We start from the raw sequence: 19,797 nt of genomic DNA, 5'->3' as shown, positions 1-19,797 counted from the left end.
AACCTTTTTTCTTTTTTTGAGGAAGATTAGCCCTGAGCTAACTACTGCCAGTCTTCATCTTTTTGCTGAGGAAGCCTCTTCCTGAGCTAACATCCGTGCCTGTCTTCCTCTACCTTTTATATGTGGGACGCCTACCATAGCATGGTGTGCCAAGCAGTGCCATGTCCACACCCGGGACCCGAACCAGCGAACCCCAGGCCACCGAGAGGCAGAACATGTGCACTTAACCACTGAGCCACCAGGCCGGCCCCCAGAGTTCCATTTTTGAGGCATGACTTTGGTATAAATAGTACCCTAAAAGAAAGAGAAGCTTGAAGCACTGACCAGCTGGTTCTCAGCCTAGGGTCTGATCAGAATGATGTGTAGTAGACATTTTAAAAATATTCAAGGGGCTGGCCCAGTGGCGCAGCGGTTAAGTGCGCATGTTCCCCTTCAGTGGCCCAGGGTTCACCAGTTCGGATCCCAGGTGTGGACGTGGCACCACTTGGCACGCCATGCTGTGGTAGACATCCCACATATAAAGTAGAGGAAGATGGGCATGGATGTTAGCTCAGGGCCAGTCTTCCTTGGCAAAAAGAGGAGGATTGACAGCAAATGTTAGCTCAGGGCTAATCTTCCTCAAAAAGAAAAATAAATAAAATTAAAAAATAAAAATATTTGGGTTCCAGAGATCATGTTTCAAAGTTCCCCCTGCTCCAAACACATAACAATATTTAAAGAGACATAGAAAGAGAAAAATTAAGAGTAATTCTCAAAGCCAAGATTAACTTCTCTGAGGAACAGATACAGAACACAAATTTAAGACATTAAGACTGACTATAGATTCAAGCCTTCTGGTTGAAGGACATTTCAATGAGAAAAGTTCTTTTTTTTTTTTTTTTTTGTAAGATTTTATTTTTTTCCTTTTTCTCCCCAAAGCCCCCTGGTACATAGTTGTATATTCTTAGTTGTGGGTCCTTCCAGTTGTGGCATCTGGGACGCCGCCTCAGCATGGCCTGATGAGCAGTGCCATGTCCGCACCGAGGATTCGAACCAGCAAAACCCTGGGCTGCCTCAGCAGAGCATGCGAACTTAACCACTCAGCCACGGGCCTGGGCCCAGAAAAATTCTTTTAAAATTTATGAAGCATAACAGTTCCAAGATGATATCAAAGTCTTAAGCCTGGCTTCTGGGGTGGTTTGCTAAAGTGTAAGAGAGAGAGCGAAATCAAAGGTTTGGTTGAGTCCTCTTTTTACCTTACCTCCTTTCTTTTATTTTCCTTATGTCTCTTTCCTTAGTAATCTCTAGGTCCACCAGCAACATCTATAAATTTAAATCTAATTATTAAAAGTAAAGTGCAGCCTACTTATAGGAAAATAGTTTTTGACCCTATATTAGGTCTTTTATTCTCTTCTTCACTGGGAATTATCTGTGTTTGATTACTCTCAAAATGAACAGTGATAAATAGGAAGATTATAATAAAATACAAATTTAAATGAAATCCATGTTCTTTTTTTCAGTTTTTTTTATTGTGGTAAAATTTATATTCTTGTAGTTTGGATTATCTTAATTTTTGTGTTTCTTTACTTTTTCCAACCTAGGTTGTAGGTAGTATGGATGCCCACCCAAGCAGATACTGTGCTACAGTAAGAGTTCAGAGACCCCGACAGGAGATCATCCAGGACTTGGCCTCCATGGTCCGAGAACTTCTCATTCAGTTTTATAAGTCAACTCGGTTCAAACCTACTCGTATCATCTTTTATCGGGATGGTGTTTCAGAGGGACAGTTTAGGCAGGTTGGTTCCCTGGGATCTCAGCATACTTTGGTTAAATCAGATACTGGGTTTATAATATGGTGTCTCGTTCTGAATTTAGAAGTCTTAATTAAGTTAAGAATTCCTAAAGTCAAAATATGATGCTTCCTTAGATTTTCCCTTTTAACATGTTTACTATGGATGTATAAGCCTTGATTGCTAAGACCATGCTCTCATAATAGTTAAGATGGAAAAGAGAGGTCTATTTAGGTGTAAAGTGATGACATTACTAAATCCTGAAGCTAAATCATTATCTTACTTTGAAGTATGTATAAGAGAACAGCTGGCTATATCAACTCTTTCTATTTCATCTTCTCTAGGTATTATATTATGAACTACTAGCCATTCGAGAAGCCTGCATCAGTTTGGAGAAAGACTATCAACCTGGAATAACCTATATTGTAGTTCAGAAGAGACATCACACTCGATTATTTTGTGCTGATAGGACAGAACGGGTAATCTTACGTCTGTTTTAATACTATGATAAGCCAACCTTATCTAACATAGTTCATAGAGCACTTAACAAAGGCTTCCTGCAACAGCAGAAATTCTAATATATAGTAGCACATTTCTGCTTAGTACCACTTTAAATGTTCAAAATCCCATTAATGCTTTTGTGTTTTTGTTTTCTTCTTTTTTTTTTTTTTTTTTTTTGAGGAAGATTAGCCCTGAGCTAACATCCACTGCCAATCCTCCTCTTTTTGCTGAGGAAGATTGGCCCTGAGCTAACATCCATGCCCATCTTCCTCTACTTTTTATATGTGGAACGCCTGCCACAGCATGGCTTGATAAGCGGTGCGTAGGTCCACACCCCGGATCTGAACTGGCAAACCCTGGGCCGCCCAAGCAGAGAGTACGAACTTAACCACTACGCCACTGGGCCAGCCCCTTTTTTGTTTTTGTGAAGACACTCATAGTTTTAAAATTGTTCTCTCTGTTCATATTTTTCTTAAATGTTCAGAAGAAAAAGGTATGTTCTCTTTTTAAAATATCTTATAAAAATTAGTTTTTTTTAAAGCTAGGGACTTTCTAGAGTGATAGTGGAAATTCATGCAAACTAACTTTTAAACAATGCTTGCTTTAACATGCCCAGAATTGTTTTCTGTATTTTATAATGTGAGTATGTATTTTTATAATCAGGAAGAGGAGGGAGGTATAAATACCTAGGGAAATCTGTCGTCTTGTCTGTGTGCAACATAGGCAGGTAGCTCTTGCTGTCATTTCCAGTGCTCTGCCCGTATCCTGCAAACCTTGAAGCAGAGAAATCTGAGGATTGCAAGTGTCAGTGTTCGCTGGGAAAGGGGTTCAATGGAAAAGATGGAGAGAGAGAAATGATCTTGTATTTGGTCTTTGGTTACACTCACTGTGTAACTTTGGGCAAGTAGCTTAACATTTCTGTGCTTGTTTCTTTCTCAGCAAGGTTTGGATAATATTATTTACCTTATTTGAATTGTTGAGAGGATTAAATGAATTATAATATGTAATGCACTTAGAATAGTGTTCGGCACATACTATGCACTCAATAAAGGTTAGCTAGCTGTAGATTGGTGGTGATGGTAGTAGTAATACAGAGAAAGGAATAATAATAGCAGACATTGGTCTAGATATTTTTTATAAATTTAACTCATCTAATCCTCACAAACACATTAAGATGCTTACTATTATTATCTCCACTTTCCACAGGAGGAAACTGTGGCACATGGAGGTTAAGTAACCTCCCAAGGTTACAAAGCTAGTAGTTGGTAGAGCTAAGGCTCAAATCAGTCAGTCTGGCTCCAGAGTGCTTTTAATCACTGTTCTATACTACGTCTCTAATAGCAGTGGTGATAGTTTTAATATGGCCTCCAGGTTGTTACAGGCCTTTGACCCCAAATTACTAGGTACATTTCCATACCTTGGAAACCAAAGATTTCTTCAAAGGTAAAATTAGGAACAGGTAAGTTAGATTTAATGATTAATAAATATCTGATTTTAGTCATGCCAATCCATCATTTGTTTGCTTCTCTGTCACCTTTGCTCTAAATAGTACTACTAATTACAGATGAGAGATAATTAGAAATGAGGGAGCCAGAGGCACATTGAGGTAAAATACTGTGCTCTAGATCGCATAACTAGAAACTGGTGGAGCTGTGATATGAACCCAGGCATTCTGCTGCCTCTCTAAATAGAGTAAAACTTTTTATATTTATATTAATTCGGAGATTTGTGTGTTAAGAATAGGCATAATTTAGTAGATTAGGAACTGTTTTCTTTGTTTTATGCTCAGTAAAGTCTAGTTCATTGGTCCACACAGCTGTAACTCAAGCCACCACGTCCTTCACATGGCAGAAACAATGTCTGAGTCGGTAAAATAGATTCTGATTTGCTAGCCTTGTTAACCTCTGCTTATTGTTAATGATTTTAATGTGTTAGGAATAAGGAGGTGGAGGTGAGTATACATATGCATTTTAAAATGTTTTATTAGGAGCCTTTCATTATCAGGAATTTCAAACCATTTCCTTTACATCGTATCTACTCAGAGGAAATCATGATGTCTGTTTCCTTATAAGATGTTGAAACTGCTAGTATGAAATTTTCTTTGCAGTCATTTCCATGTTTGACTCCCACTTCTGCCCTTTATTGTATACTATTGGGCAAATTATTTTATATTCCTGAGCTTTGGTTTCCCCATACAAATGGTTTTTTGTTTTTTGGTATGTTTTTTGTGTGAGGAAGGTTGGCCCTGAGCTAACATCTGTTGCCAATCTTCCTATTTTTGCTTGAGGAAGACTCACCCTGAGCTAACATCTGTCCCAGTCTTCCTCTGTTTTGTACGTGGGATGCCACCACAGCATGGTTTGATGTCTGGTGCTAGATCCGTGCCCAGGATCTGAACCTGCGAACCCTGGGCCACCAAAGCAGAGCACATGAACTTAACACCAACACCACCAGGCTGGCCCTCCCCATACAAATGGTTCTTGGGCATGGACCTACATCACTGATTTGTCAGTGGCCATGCTATGGTGGCAGCTCACATACAAGAAAGTAGAAGATTGGCAGTGGATGTTAGCTTAGGATGAATCTTCCTCAGCCAAAAAAAAATGCTTGGGCCAGCCCTGTGGCCTAGTAGTTAAGTTTGGCACACTCAGCTTTGGTGGCCCTGGTTTGGTTCCCAGGCATGGACCTATACCACTCATGCCATGCTGAGGTGGTGACCCACATACAAAATATAAGAAGATTGGCACAGATGTTAGCTCAAGGCAAATCTTCCTCAGCCAAAAAAAAAAAATTTATTTAAGTCTTCCACCCATACTGGGATTAACTACCAGCTAAGCATCAGTAGAGACTAATAACTCGTTGTTTTATCAGCTCTTTTTTTCGGCAACATTTAAGAATAGGAACCAGGACTAGAATAAGCTCTGCTCTTAAGGCCTGCTTAAGTAATATTTTAAGCTGAAAGTAATGAAACATGGGATCAGCTTATATACTTATACATTTTTTTTTAAGTGCTTTCAGACCCGGTCTTTACCTTTGTCTTGTTGTTTGAACTTTGATCAAACAAATCTAGGTCGGAAGAAGTGGCAATATCCCAGCTGGAACAACAGTTGATACCGATATTACACATCCGTATGAGTTTGACTTTTACCTCTGTAGCCATGCTGGAATACAGGTAAGCCTACACGTCGGGTGAAATGTTGTAATTCAGGAACTTCCGTTCTTACATATATTTTTTTTAAATCTCAGAAAAAAGAGAAAAAAATACTCTTCTCTGCACTCCAAATTATTTCCACGTGAAATTAGATGAAACTCAGTAAATAAATTTCTTCCCCTGTCTTACCTTTAGAGGGGTTTATTTCTATGAAAATACTAGGATATAAGTAGTTTAATAGAATGAATCTCCTTAAACTAGGTCCTTAATTTAACCTAATACTTCAAAAGAATTTTTAAATACCTGATTATTCCTTTGATGTATGCTTCTTTTTGGTAATAATACTTCATAGAAAACTTTGACATATATTAGCAGATATTCAGCATGTGGAAGAGTTTAATTATAGAATTACAGCTTTTAAGTTTCAGTTAAATAATTTTAAGAGTCTCATTCTCTTCAGAAAATCTCTCTGTTAATTTGTCAGCTACACCTAGTAGAACATAAGCTTTAATTCAGTGCTGCTTAAACTTTTCAGCAGCAGAAAATGAATCCACATTCTTGGGGTGTCTGAGAAAATGTAGCCCAAAACTATTTTAGGTTACTTGCCGTAGATTAAAATAGAAATTTCAGGAAGATGTACCTTACTGTACAGCTGTATCTTAAAGCTTTATATGTCGCAAATATACTGAGCCCAGTTTCACTCTGCAGCTTTAAAATTATTGTCCCACTCACTTATCTGTATTCTTGTATCTGCTCCTCTTTAAAATCAGTGTTGTACATTTTCATCGTGGGTGATAACAGTCACTTAGCAAAACAAAGTTAAAAGTAGGGGCTGGCCCGGTGGTGCAGCAGTTAAGTTCACACATTCTGCTTCGGCGGCCCGGGATTTACCGGTTCGGATCCCAGGTACGGACATGGCACCGCTTGGCAAGCCATGCTGTGGTAGGCGTCCCACTTATAAAGTGGAGGAAGATGGGCATGGATGTTAGCTCAGGGCCAGTCTTCCTCAGCAAAAAAAGAGGAGGATTTGCAGCAGTTAGCTCAGGGCTAATCTTCATCAAAAAAAAAAGTTAAAAGTACCTTCTAGAGATAAAATCTCTATCATTGGAGTAAATATTTTAACCTAGTATTACCATCCATGTATCTCAAGGAACACTACTGTTATGACTTTTTAATAAGTATCACAGAGGAGAAAAAAAGATTTTCTGTTCAAATAAATTTTGGAAGTGCTGCTTAAACATTTTTTTAATCTAGAACTTTTGGATACCATTCATATGCAGATGGTCATTATGAATCTCAAGGACAGGAATTATTTTCCCCCGTGTATTTAACCAGAGACTTCAGGGACCAATTTCCCTTTGGGACACTGAGTTGAAACTTTGCTCGAGTCAGCAAATAACCAGGAATATTTCACAGGGACTAAAGATGGTTCTTTAAACATCTTAGCTTTTATTGGAATTTTCAAACTTCTCTGAGATCAAAGAAAGGAGTCTTACCCACAACTGAAATATACAACTATGTACTGGGGGGATTTGGAGAGAAAAAGCAGAAGAAAAAAAAAGATTGGCAACAGTTGTTAGCTCAGGTGCCAATCTTTAAAGAGAAAAAGGACTCTTGTTTTTTACCAGCTAAAATTAAAAACCCAATCACTTCTAATCAGTATAAGAGATTATTTTTTCATAATACTACTTTTAATTTTACCAGTGAGTAATAGATCCTTTAATGACATTTTGGCCAAATTCCATAACTTTTTGATACTTTTATTGGTCTTACTGGTGTTTACAGCTTAGCCCCATTTCCTTCCCTCCTCATTTAATTTTGCAGTAAAATTTCCATTCATTTTTTAAACTTAAATTTACAAGTCAAGTCAAAACTTGACTCCTCCCTTCTACCCTGCACCTGCCCGGGGCAGGCTAGAGCTTCACTCCCAATAGCTTTAAGTAGAAGAAGGGACCATGGGTTGCCTCTGAGATGCCTCCTTCCTCTCCTCCTTCTAGGACTCTAACTCATCTGGTATCACTGACTGCCAGCATCTCAGTGGTTGGAGGGGGGGGGGGGGTAACACAAGCTTTTCAGTAGTCCATTCTGATTCTTTCTGATGCCTTAGCTGTGGAGCTGAGGACCCTCAAAGGGCAGCACTGTCTTGCTTTGGCCTCTTCATTGGTATAGACTCCAGCTCCTTTAGGTTAGGTATCCCATTGCATGGCTTCATGGCTCCTGTGCCTCCACTCACATTCATTCTTTTGGCTCCCAAAACTGCTTCCAAGAACTCTCACCACTCTGGGTCTATGGAGTTGGCAGAGTGGGCCTATGGACTCTGAGCTCAGGAAATATCCAGTTAGGGAATGAGATGATAGTCTCCCTTTCTAGAAGTTTCTCATCTTTATAACTGATTTTCTTGGAGTCCCCCTTTAAGGGGGGAGAGTGTGCGTTTCCTCACAACTAAAATTCCATATTTTCGCAAAACCCCCAATCACCCTCTTCCTATATTGAGTGAGTAGGGATAAGATGCAAGAGGCCAGAGCCGGGGAATTGATGGTGAGACCTGTCCTGAACTGGCTCCTCTCAGTGAGCCCTTGAAGGAAGGGGGCTGGCTTCAAAGGTTGGTAGCTCTTTAGAATGTAAGATGCTTAGCACCCTTAGTCCTCTGCTTTGGGCCATAGTTGGAATTCCAGGATAGCAAGAAAAATAAATCCCATTCGACATACTGTTTAGAAATGTGTTAACTGGGTGGAGCATGTGACCACCCCGACCCACCAAAGGGAATTCTCCTGAATGGAGAAATGCTCCCAGTTGAGGAGTCAGAGTAGGCAGTGCCGTAAATTATAATTTCCTAATATGAATCACCAAAATTTCAAAGATATCCTTCACTGTTGTTCAACAATCCTTTGACTCCTCTTTCATAGCTCTCATTACCATTTTCCAACAGTCCCTAAACTTGGTGTATTGCTCCAACACTCAGCACATGACCCCTTCCTTTTACCTCACTAAGAAATTATATTGTCTGTCTTGCCTACTTTCTTCCCTCCTCTCTCACAGGAGAGTCAACCTGTAGTATTGGTCTCACTTGCTGTTGCCTGCCTTAAGTTTCCCTTAGTTTACCGGTTATCCTTTCTTATATCTTTAGTCTCTTCTAAGCTTCTGATTCTATTCCCTTAGCTTGTAGTTAGCCCCATCCTAAAATCTTGCTGTTCTCCTTTAAGTCATTGCCTCATGTCTTTCTCCCGTTTGTCACCAAACTATTCTTCAAAGAACACCCTAAACACACCCATCAGAATGGCTGAAATTTTAAAAAAGACAAACAGTAGTAAGAATATAGAGCAACTAGAACTCTTATACTGTGCTCGTGGGAGTATAAATTAAAATGAACATCTTTGAAAACTGTCTGGCATTATTTACTAAATTTAAATATATGCATACTCTATAAGCCAGGATTTCCACTGCAAGATAACCAACAGAAATGCGTATCTGTGTTCACCAAAGGATCGTATGTTAATGTTCATAGTAGCACTGGTCATAATAGTGAAAAACTATGAACAATTCAAACGCCTCACAATCAATAGATTGGATAAATAGTGTATATGTGTACAACAGACCACTGTACAGCAATGAGAATGATGCGATAATATCTATGAATTTCACAAACACAATGTCAAACCAAAGAAGCTAAACCCAAAGGGTACACGCTTACAATACTATTTATTATAAAGTTCAAAAACAGGCAAAACTAATCTATGATGTTAGAAGTCAGTTTACTAGGAACAGAGTAGAAAGGGTAGTGAGCAGGAGAGGGCGCAGAGGGGCTTTGCGGTTGCAGTTAATTTCTTGATTTGGGTGCTGGGTTCATGGACATGTTCACTTTGTGAAAATTCATCAATGTGTACACTTATGGTCCATGTATTTATCTCTCTATATTTCTATAAAATGTTTACATTAAGAAGAAAAAAGATTACACATGCTGTTTCCTCATCAACTTACAGCAGCCTGCCTTCTGTGCCACCACTGTTGCTCCTTGATCTCTGCAGCATCTGACTCTTCATCGAAACCGTCTCCCATTTGGCTTCCACTGCATATTTTTCTTCTACCTGTCATTTTCCCCTTCTGTTCTTTTCTTGATTTGGTTCTTATTCTTCCATGAACCCTTTAACATTTTAAATTCAAATAATGTTTATTCATTTGCAATCTCTTTTTAAACACACAATTTTTCTCCTAATTTCTAGACCCTGAAGTTGTCTTTGACCACACCTTGTCACCTACCACCTTGATCTCATGAATCCCTCAACCCTATAGAATCTACCTTCTCACTCCCAGACCTATCCCTTTTTCTTATTCTCACCTTCCCTGCTTAGTTCCAAGTCTCATTATTACTTTTCTATAAAATTGCAAAATGATCCTTAAGTGCCCTCGTTTAGTTTCTTCTCCATCAGATTAACTAAAACATAGATACGACCCTATCATTCATCCACTTAGTGCTCCATATCCATTGAAGGTGAAGTTTTATCTTCTTAGGACAGCGTATAACTCAATTCCCAATATGTCCTATCCTACTCCCTTCACTTCTGCTGCGCCCTCAGTGTGTGTCTCTCTCACTCTTTTCTCCCATTCTTCCCTCCTCCTCCTTCCCTCTCTTTTTCACCTCCTCTCTCTATGACCCTCTCCTCTCTTTCACATACACAAACACACATAAACACAAAGCTGCAGCCATTCTAAACTACCTTCAGGTGGTTCTAACTCTATCCTGCCCATGCTGCTCCCTTACCTTAAGTATTCCTTCTCTAACTTATTCTTTCTCATCCTTTAAGACTCATCCCAGACATCAATTCCTCCCAGATCCTTCTCCCAACTCCTTTCTTGTATTCTTCCCCAAGGCAAATGACCCTCCTCTGCACTGCCAGAGCACTCTGTGCATACCTCTTTCTTGCACTTATTACACAGCATTGTAACCAGGCTTTTGTTTCTCTCCCCCTTCCACTAGTCTATAAGGTCCCAAAAGGCAGAGGCTACTCATTCATTCAATGAACAGATATTTATTTTGTACCTCTTAGGAGATAGGTATTGATACTAGGTATTCACAGTGAGCAAATAAAGCCAATCCCTTCCTCTTTTAGCTTATTGGGGAAGACATATTAAGTAAGTAATCTCACATATATATTTATTAACTGGGATAAATGCAATAAAGGAAAAGTGAAGATAGGAAGAGAGATTTTAGTGGGGACCTGATTTAGATTGAGAGATCACAAAAAGCTTCCCTGAGAAATGATATTTAAGGTGAGATCTTAAGGAATGAGTAGGAGTTAACCAAGCCAAGAATGGGGAAGAGAATTCCTGCCAGAGGCACGTGTACAAGCCCTTTTGGTGGAAAAATTTTTATCCATTGAGGAATCAAATAGAGACTGCTACTGCAGCGTAAGAGTAGGTTAAGGGGCCGGCCCGGTGGCCCAGCGGTTAAGTTCACACGTTCTGCTTCTCGGCAGCCCAGGCTTCGCGGGTTCAGATCCCAGGTGCGGACATGGCACTGCTTGGCAAAAGCCATGCTGTGGTAGGCGTCCCACGTATAAAGTAGAGGAAGATGGGCATGGTCTTCCAGGGCCAGTCTTCCTCAGCAAAAAGAGGAGGATTGGCAGTAGTTAGCTCGGGGCTAGTCTTCAAAAAGAGTAGGTTAAAAAGGTAGCCCGGGCTGGATCATGTAGGCCTTGTTGGGTGAAGATAAGGACTTGGATTTTAGTGTTAAGTGCATTGGAAAGCCATTAAAAGGATTTAAACTGGACACTAACATAATTAGGTGTGTGTTGAGGGGAGTTTAAATTCACTCTTATTGAAGTACAGATTACTGGGGATTAAGAACGGTATTGGGGACATCAATTAGGAATCTGTTAACATAGTCGAGGCAAAAGATGATGGTGTTTGGGACTAACATGGTGATGATAGAACACTGAATGAATTGCGTATAGTTAGGGGCTAACATGGTGATGATAGCACACTGAATGAATTGCGTATAGTTAGGACTTTTGCCCCCTCTCTTCCCTGTGCCTGAAATGCTCTTCCCTCTGATCTGACAAGCCCTCCTTATCATTCAGAGCTCACTTCCATGTCTCCTCATCAGAAAGATAGACCCTCCCTGACAACCCAGTCTAAAGAAGGCACAGACATAGTCTTCCATGCTATCCTACATTTTAATTCTCTTGATAGCCTAATTTATGATGGTTTTATGTATGTATTATCTGTCTCATTACTGGAGCATGTGTCTTATTCGTTACTGTGTGCCCAATACCAGATACAGGACATGGCATATGGTGAGTGTTCAGTAAATATTGAATGTGTGGATGTACAATATATTATATATGCATTATAAACAAATAACTTGGGGGAGGTAGGATTTAGTAATAATTTGAATTTTATCCCCCAAATCTTGCACAGTCTGACAGATGATACTCAAACAAATATTTATTAAAGTATGAGCTAATCTTTCTCCTTTGCCACTGGCATTTCCTTAGTTCATACTTTTATCATCTTGCACCAGAACTAATGCAACAGCCTCCTAACCGCTCCTCTTGCTTTCAGTCTCTTCAGGTGTCTAATCCATCCTCAGTATTATTGCTGTTGTTGCTTTTATAAAACCCCAGTCTCATCACAACTAAAAAATCTCCTGTTAAAAAAACTGTGCAGGGGGCTGGCCCTGTGGCGTAGCCGTTAAGCTCGCGCGCTGTGCTTCGGCAGCCCAGGGTTCGCCAGTTCAGACCCCAGGCATGGACCTACGCATAGCTTATCAAACCACACTGTGGCAGGCGTCCCACATGTAAAATAGAGGAAGATGGGCACAGATGTTAGCTCAGGGCCAGTCTTCCTCAGCAAAAAGAGGAGGATTGGTAGCGGATATTAGCTCAGGGCTAATCTTCCTCAAAAACAAAATAAAATAAAGCAAAACTGTGCAGTGCCTCCCTGCCACCTACTGGTGAAAGTCCAAATGCCTAAGCATGTGATTCAGTCTGATTCGCAACTTTCTTTTCAACTTCATCTTGTTCCTCTCATGCACCATACTCTGTTCATACTAGTCTATTAACTATTCCCCAGATACGCCATGAAATGTTATGTCTCCTGTCCTTTTGTTAAGGCTGTTCATTCTCTAGTGTCTCCTCACCCTTCCTTGCCCAAAAAAGGCCAAGTCCCGCTCATTCCTCCCTTGTGTACCCCCAGGCTTACCCCCACAATTACTTCCTTTGGTATTCTCATAAAGGACTAAGTGCCAGTACTACTATAGCCCTTTATTAGTTGCTTTATAATTGTAGATGCTCTGTCTCCTCTCCTCCTCTACTAAATTATATTCTCCAAAAAACGGGAAACCTTTGACTTTTTCTTTGAATCCATAATAACATAGTACAGAAGAGCTCAACTAAATGTGCTGGATTTTTTTATTATGGTAAAATATATGTAACATACAATTCACCATTTTAACCATTTTTAAGTGTACACTTCTGTCACGTTAAGTACATTCATGTTGTTGTGCAGCCATACCACCATCTATCTCTGGAACTTATCTTCCCTGACACTCTTTACGCATTACATACACTCCTTTCCCTCCCTTCCCCTGGCCCCTGGTGACCACCATTCACTTTCTATGAATTTGACTATTCCAGGTACCTTATATAAGAGAATCGTACAATATTTGTCTTTTTGTTACTGTTTTATTTCATTTAGCATAATGTCATCAAAGTTCATCTGTGTTGTAATATGTGTCAGAATTTTCTTCCTTTTTAAAGACTGAATAATATTTCATTATATATATATATATATATATATATATATATCACACACACACCATATTTTGTTTCTTCCTTCACCCGTCAATGGATACTTGGTTGTTTCCACCTTTGGCTATTGCGAATAGTGCTGCTTTGAACATGGGTGTGCAGATATCTGTTCCAATCTCTGCTTTCACTTCTTTTGGATATATACTCAGAATCAACTAAGTGTTCTTTAATTGATTATTAAATTAGAATATGTTTTACTAATGTACAAAGCTGGTTTTTAATATAACTTAGTCTGTGCTGAATATTTATTTAAAAGTTTAGAAATCAATAGACTATGCCATTGCTTTCTCTGTAGGGTACCAGCCGTCCTTCACACTATCATGTTTTATGGGATGATAACTGCTTTACTGCAGATGAACTTCAGCTGCTGACTTACCAGCTCTGCCACACTTATGTGCGCTGTACACGATCTGTTTCTATACCTGCACCAGCGTATTACGCTCACCTGGTGGCATTTAGAGCCAGATATCATCTCGTGGACAAAGAACATGACAGGTAATATAAAAGCTAAACAGATACAGATTCTCACCCAAATCTGAACATGGTCTGCATGTTAGAATTTTCTTGGGAAATTTCTTTGTTTCCATGTATGTGCCTCTCTATTTGCCATAAAGCACAGCCATTTAGTATTAAAGTTCCACAAGCTATTAGAGGAGTCAGTGATCCATATGAAAAACAATGATAGTCAGAACTGACTGCCCCCAGATAAGGGTTCCCATTAAAATGTGCAGGCTAGGCTTCTTAGTAATAGAATGATATAGTGATTTAGTTGCTTTACAAAATTAATTCAAAGGAGAGATTATTGATAATAAAAGTGACATATACAGACAAAATGATAGAATGTCTGGAATTTACTTCTAAATAATCCTGGGGAGGTGAGAAAAGTAAAACAAAATTGGCCTTGAGTTAATAATTATTGAAGCTAGGTGATAGTCATGTGGAAGTTCATTATACTAGCCTCTGTTTTCTTTAATATTTTTGAAATTTTCTACAACAAATAATGTTTTTCAGAATTACTACATCAGCATAGGGTTTGTTTTTGTGTTCTTTGCCGCTTGTCTTACAGTGCTGAAGGAAGCCACGTTTCAGGACAGAGCAATGGGCGAGATCCACAAGCTCTTGCCAAGGCTGTACAGATTCACCAAGATACCTTACGCACAATGTACTTTGCTTAAAAAGTCCAAGAATGTTCTCTGAGAGGAAGAACCGAAAGATGAATCGACATACAACGTATGTTTCCAGTGGAGTCAGTTGAGTGGTGATGCCTCCAACCATACAGAAACCAACACTGTTTGGGGGCCAGGGTCTGATCTTTATGTTGATGCAAGGAAGATTGTTTACTTCATCAAGGAACACAGCACCATTATGCAATATGAAACCAGCCAACTGCTTTTTTGTGCGGTCTCCTGTAGGAAGTATCGCAGTTGTTTTGTTTTCACTTTCTTGTAGTCTAACCCTTTTAATGCCTTTACCTCAAGTTGCTTGGCAGCACAACTATCTTTGCAAAAAAAGTAAAGAAAAAGAAAATGATGGTTTTAAAAAAAAAACACACACCTACATGAATAATCAAAGTGATTGTTCACAATTATGTGTGCAAAAAAAATAACGTGCATTCATGTATTCTTGTAAAAGGTATCTATGTATATTTTAAATATATACATGCATACTTCATATGCATATATATCTGGATCTACATTGATAATAGATATATATGTGTCTATGTATATATTTTATAGTTCATTCCATTGGGGAACTTTCTTTCCCTCTTATTCCCCCATCACGACTTTTCTTTCTTTCTCGACCTGCCTTGCCTTCACCACCTACATTTTTTTTCCTAATGCTATCAGTGACATTCAGATGTTCCTGTATCTGGTTCCTTTGAATATGAAGCATGGCAAACTAGATTTTAATTTTTATTTTGCACACCCTACTCCTGTCTCTTGTCTCATACACAATTCTGAATCCTCAACTCTTGATAGTGCTTTCTTAAAAAACAGAATTATTTTATATATATATATTTGTTTTTGTGAGAGTGTGTGTCTGCCCCCTCCTGCTCTGAACTTACATTTGCCATTTGTGCAATGTGTACATAAGCAGTAGCAACCTAAACTATTCTTTTTCTTTAGTGAGTTTGTTAAAGCTGCTATAAATATAAAACCTTGTCAGAAGTTGTAACTCTTTCTCTCTATAAGTGATATGTATTCTAAAGCCTTCTGTTTCTATGGGTTATACATGGAAATCCCTTAAAGCTTTTATAAAGGGTAAATATTTTAAATGATTGGAAGTCTGTAGGGTTGTGGCCTCTGAAATTGGATGGAGGGGCGGGGGTTGTTGAGGTTTTTAAAATTTTTTGTTTGCTAGTTTACTTGCTGCCTCTCATACCTTAATGTGATTTTCATATATATATATTTTTATATATATGTGTGTGTATATATAAACATATATGTATGTGTTTTAAAGTATAGCTTCCTTTTCTTTTATATTTATTAGAATAGTGCTTTAATAATTATAGAACCATATTGGCCACATCTTTTATAGAAATATAATCATGTTTATTTTAAGAACTGACAACTTCTTTTTGCTATCTTTTAGTGCAATAAGCAGTTTTAAAGGAAAGCTGTGTCTGACATCTTTACCACAGAAAGTGGGAGAAACAGGCACCTCCATAATTTTAAAAGGGCAAAGTAATACAGCCTTAATTTCAGAAGGAAAGTTTTGTAATTTTCAAGTTTAAAGCATGTCTTTTAAAAATCATAATGAAAATGAAGGAAGTTAAATTTCCTAAATGAGTCTGACCTTAAATATTAGAAATAAAGTTGAATTTTGATTTAAGCAGGACAGTGAATAGCTTAAGATTTAGAAGATATTTAAATTCTTTGAAAATAGATCATGTTTATTGAAGAATCATACTGGTTAGGTGCCCATTTTCATTTACTAAAATGAATCAGGAAAATTAAAATGATATTTTAAAAACATTTTTGCTAACATCATCATCGTAACTTTCCTTTTAAAATTAGGGTTATGGTGACAAAGGAAGTTAGGACTTTGATAATTTTAAATGAGTTAAATCACTGAAATGTGGAAAAAAGTTTTGCAAAACTTTTGTTTTACTGACTTCACGTTAAGATATTAAAAAGTACTATAAAGCTGTCAAGACCGAGTTCATCAGTAACATTGGATTCAGGGGAGCTTTGCACTTTGTAACTCATGAAAATTGCATTTTAATTTTTTGGTTTTTGCACTGGTTCAGAGTATAGATGTTAAAGATTGTTTCCAGTGGGCATTGTTCTTAACCTTTCAGTATTCCATCTGCACATGAAAATGAATGGATTAGCTCTTTAGTTTCTCTCTTACCTATAATCCACTCTTATTGCCAATTTACTGTATTTTGAGCCTAAAATCTGAGCCCATGTCCTCCAATAGGTATGAAATCTTTTGTCCTCTGCCAGAAAACTAGGAAAGTACTGTATTTTGTACGTTTATTATATTGAAGTGTCTGAAATGCAATTTACAACACTGTTTCAAAGCTCTTTACATGAGATAATATTTGTACAGTATATACATTTTTTCTCCCAACCCTGCCCCTAAAAAAGATTCCTAGTAAGCATGGTTCTGGTTGGTTGGTTGTTTTTTAACATTGAAATTTCACTGAATATAGTCAGGAACAACGGCAAGAGAAGAAAGTAGTATATCCTAGATGGTAGAAACTTGATTGCTCTGTGCTTGCTCAGTATGAGCAAAACATCTTCCTTTAACGGTGAGAGTTGCAGTTTCATGTGGGAAACTTTAGGGCCCAGGGAAGCACTGTAGATACCCTTTCCCTATTTACTGTTTTACCTAATTTTCAGTTACTTAGTTTCACATGTGCTATAGTGAAGCCAATTTGGAAGGAAATACAGAGGGTTTTTTAAATATAAAGCTTTACCTTTGAAGTGAATTCTTTTGGGGGGTTTCTTTCTTAGACTTTCAACAGTGCTAGTTTAAGGTTAAGTTTGAGGTTTCAGCATACTTGAAAGAGTATGTATAGTGTATTTCTGTTTTGCTTACTAATAAATTGGTATATCAAACCTAATTACAAGAAATCTTGTGCTTAGAATTTTAACATAGAAGTCTAAGTGGCAAATACTTTTTGAAATTTGTTTTAATTATTACTATACTTCTGGTGTCGAATTCCGATCTTTTTTATTTTTTTTAAAAAAAGGTTGTTTTGAATTTAATGGTCATGAAACACAATAGTGACCTTTCTGTGAAGAGTTGGGAGTTTTAATGTATATTCTGGATGGCAAATGTGTCTGTGTAAAGTGCGGATACATGTTATTATCTTAGAGTATCAAGTTACTGGCATTGAGGACCATACATTTATAATACTGTAGCTGCTATATTTATTTAATTCACTAGACTCTGACAGTTACTGCACTAAACAATAAGGAGATGAGCAGGATTCAAGGCTAGTGTTAGACCCCCTTTTTTTCCCTAAATAAGATTAAGAACGTGAAATATCAAGGTAACAATGGGTGCTGCCATTTTAGTTTCAATTTAATATCAGAATACTCTTTTGTTTTAGAAATGTGGATTTTGACTTTAGCAGTTTTGAAAAAAGGTACCTCAACCTCCTCAGTAGTGGTTTTTGGCATATTTTCACAGAAGTACAGATGCCCTCTATTTTTTCTTAATATTTACCGTTTAACAAGTTTCTCAGAAAAAATATTGTCTATGGAAATCTTCCTGTTTGTAACCATTAATTTATTTCTCTTCCTAGAAGAGAGTCTAGAAGGGATTCTAGTAGGAATGTACTGGGTATTTCGGAAGGCACTTGATAAAGATTCATCTCTACCTTCTGACATAGGGACTCCTAGCCTTCTAAAGACCTGTACTAGTATTCCAAACTAGATTCTCTGATGACCCACCACTGCCTAATGTTTACTTGTATATTCTCTAGTGGAGTTTAGTATGACAGGCTTAGTCATGACAGACTTAAGGAATGTCTAGGGAAATAAAATCTGAGTTGCCATTCAATAGAAACGGCTGGCAGAGGATCTCAGTGTTTAAAGAAAAAGTGAACACTCAGAGTGCCAGTAATAGATCTGAAATAATTAGATGGATTATAAACCAGGAATTAGAGACCATTATTCAAGGAATTTGGTGAGTTTTTTCAGAGGCTAACAGGAATTTGCCAAGGGTAGTGATTTTCATGAAATCCATGAAGCTAGCCACTTGGATTCAGCTAGAATATTTTGTAGTCTTGCTATTTCAAACTTGATGGTAATGTTTTTCCAAGAAGCTTAACTGTCAGCTCTGTATAATTTTTATTCAGTATCATTAAACCTGAGTTAAATATTTGCTTAACTCATCCTCTTAGATGTTCTCCTATTGAATACCTTTAAAGACAAGTTGCCCCTAACAGTAACTTGCTACTTAAATTACCCTTTATTCACTTAAACTGTAAAAAGACATCATTGGCTTGGCATCTTTATTTTGGCATTTTTTATCCATATGGAGTTAATCCTTTTCATTCTTTTTGAGAATTCATGGATGTCTTAAAGCTTCAGTAATAATAATGGGAGGCTTTTATCTCAAGTGAGGCCTTCCTGAGTAGCAGTAGAACCCTGACTCTAATATATGTTGTATTTTCCTATTTCCCTCCCATTTGATCATGTAAAGCACTTTTGTGATCCTAGAGGAATCAAAAAATAAGCCAAGAATAGACATGTAAAATCAGTACAAAAATGTGAAAGTGAGAATTTTCTCCAAAAAATTGTTTTTTAAAAAAATTCCTGCTTGTACTAAGAACATTCTTTATCAGTGGCAGTATTAGAAATGATACTGTGATTAGTGAAACAAGCTGACTCCCCTGTGGAAAAAAATCACTCTCCTCTCTTTGTCTCTCTCTCTCATATATATATATGCATATTTCAAAGGGATAAAACACTTACTACTTTTTCCTGCTTTTAAAAACGGTACTACATTTTAGTTTATAATTTTCCGTGTTGGTCAAAATAATTTTTCTTAACCAAGAGATAATGGTCAAGGCTTGTGCTAATATTATCTACTGCTAGTTGAATTTTATTTTTCTTTACCCATCAAAGTACTCTAGATTTTTACATTGTTGATTAAACCTCAAGAATCTTTTGCTCTTAAAGTATAGAAGTTAAAGATTCTAATTTTAGTTAAAGATAGAACAATAATAAATTTAATATGGAGCGTTGAGATTTACCAATGAGAAACCCTGTTGAAGTATCAAGTAACAAGCAATGTGACAAAACTAAGATCCTGTCAAATCATCTATCCAGCCATTGGTCTCCCTTCCTTTTTGATATCAATGTCTGAGGTAACCAAAATCTAATGTATCGATGTTAGGGTCTCAGTATTAAGCAAAAATGTTCTTCAGGGTAGGCGCTGAATTAAATTTTTAAATCATTTTTTAAAGTAAGGCGGTTCTTAGAAAGTGCCTTTTCAGAAGATGGTGCTGTAGATTTTTATTTTTCAAATAGCATGAGACTAAAAATTTAAAAGATGAATTATTTTAGAACTCCAAGAGTGAGACAGTTTCATATAAATAGTTATTCGT

The 19,797-nt window shown here is 37.6% G+C and overlaps 1 protein-coding gene and 1 long non-coding RNA gene across 8 annotated transcripts in view; one reads left to right on the top strand and one right to left on the bottom strand.

The window, feature by feature from the left end:
* The window catches only part of AGO3 (argonaute RISC catalytic component 3), a 116,119-nt gene that overhangs the window by 88,786 nt on the left and 7,536 nt on the right, over positions 1 to 19,797 (top strand). For 4 of the 6 annotated variants that reach the window (XM_070610315.1, XM_008517507.2, XM_008517510.2 and 1 more), the window contains 5 exons: positions 1,581 to 1,775; positions 2,114 to 2,248; positions 5,341 to 5,442; positions 13,525 to 13,724; positions 14,296 to 17,615. In XM_070610315.1, coding sequence (XP_070466416.1) covers positions 1,581 to 1,775; positions 2,114 to 2,248; positions 5,341 to 5,442; positions 13,525 to 13,724; positions 14,296 to 14,404 — 741 coding nt within the window. In that variant the 3' untranslated portion in view covers positions 14,405 to 17,615. Of the gene's footprint in view, positions 1 to 1,580; positions 1,776 to 2,113; positions 2,249 to 5,340; positions 5,443 to 13,524; positions 13,725 to 14,295; positions 17,616 to 19,797 lie in introns of those variants that run through there. The other 2 variants (XR_011537466.1, XR_011537467.1) reach the window with 1 other exon arrangement.
* Positions 9,104 to 19,797, bottom strand: part of LOC139081939 (uncharacterized) — a 25,127-nt gene continuing 14,433 nt past the window's right edge. For both annotated transcript variants that reach the window (XR_011537469.1, XR_011537468.1), the window contains one exon: positions 9,104 to 9,562. This is a non-coding gene — a long non-coding RNA (uncharacterized lncRNA). The remainder of the gene's footprint in view (positions 9,563 to 19,797) is intronic.

This window comes from Equus przewalskii, chromosome 2 (genome assembly GCF_037783145.1).
Source record: "Equus przewalskii isolate Varuska chromosome 2, EquPr2, whole genome shotgun sequence".
NCBI classification, from domain to species: domain Eukaryota; kingdom Metazoa; phylum Chordata; class Mammalia; order Perissodactyla; family Equidae; genus Equus; species Equus przewalskii.
Note: the sequence above shows the minus strand (reverse complement) of the source record. Positions and strands in the feature narration are given on the sequence as shown.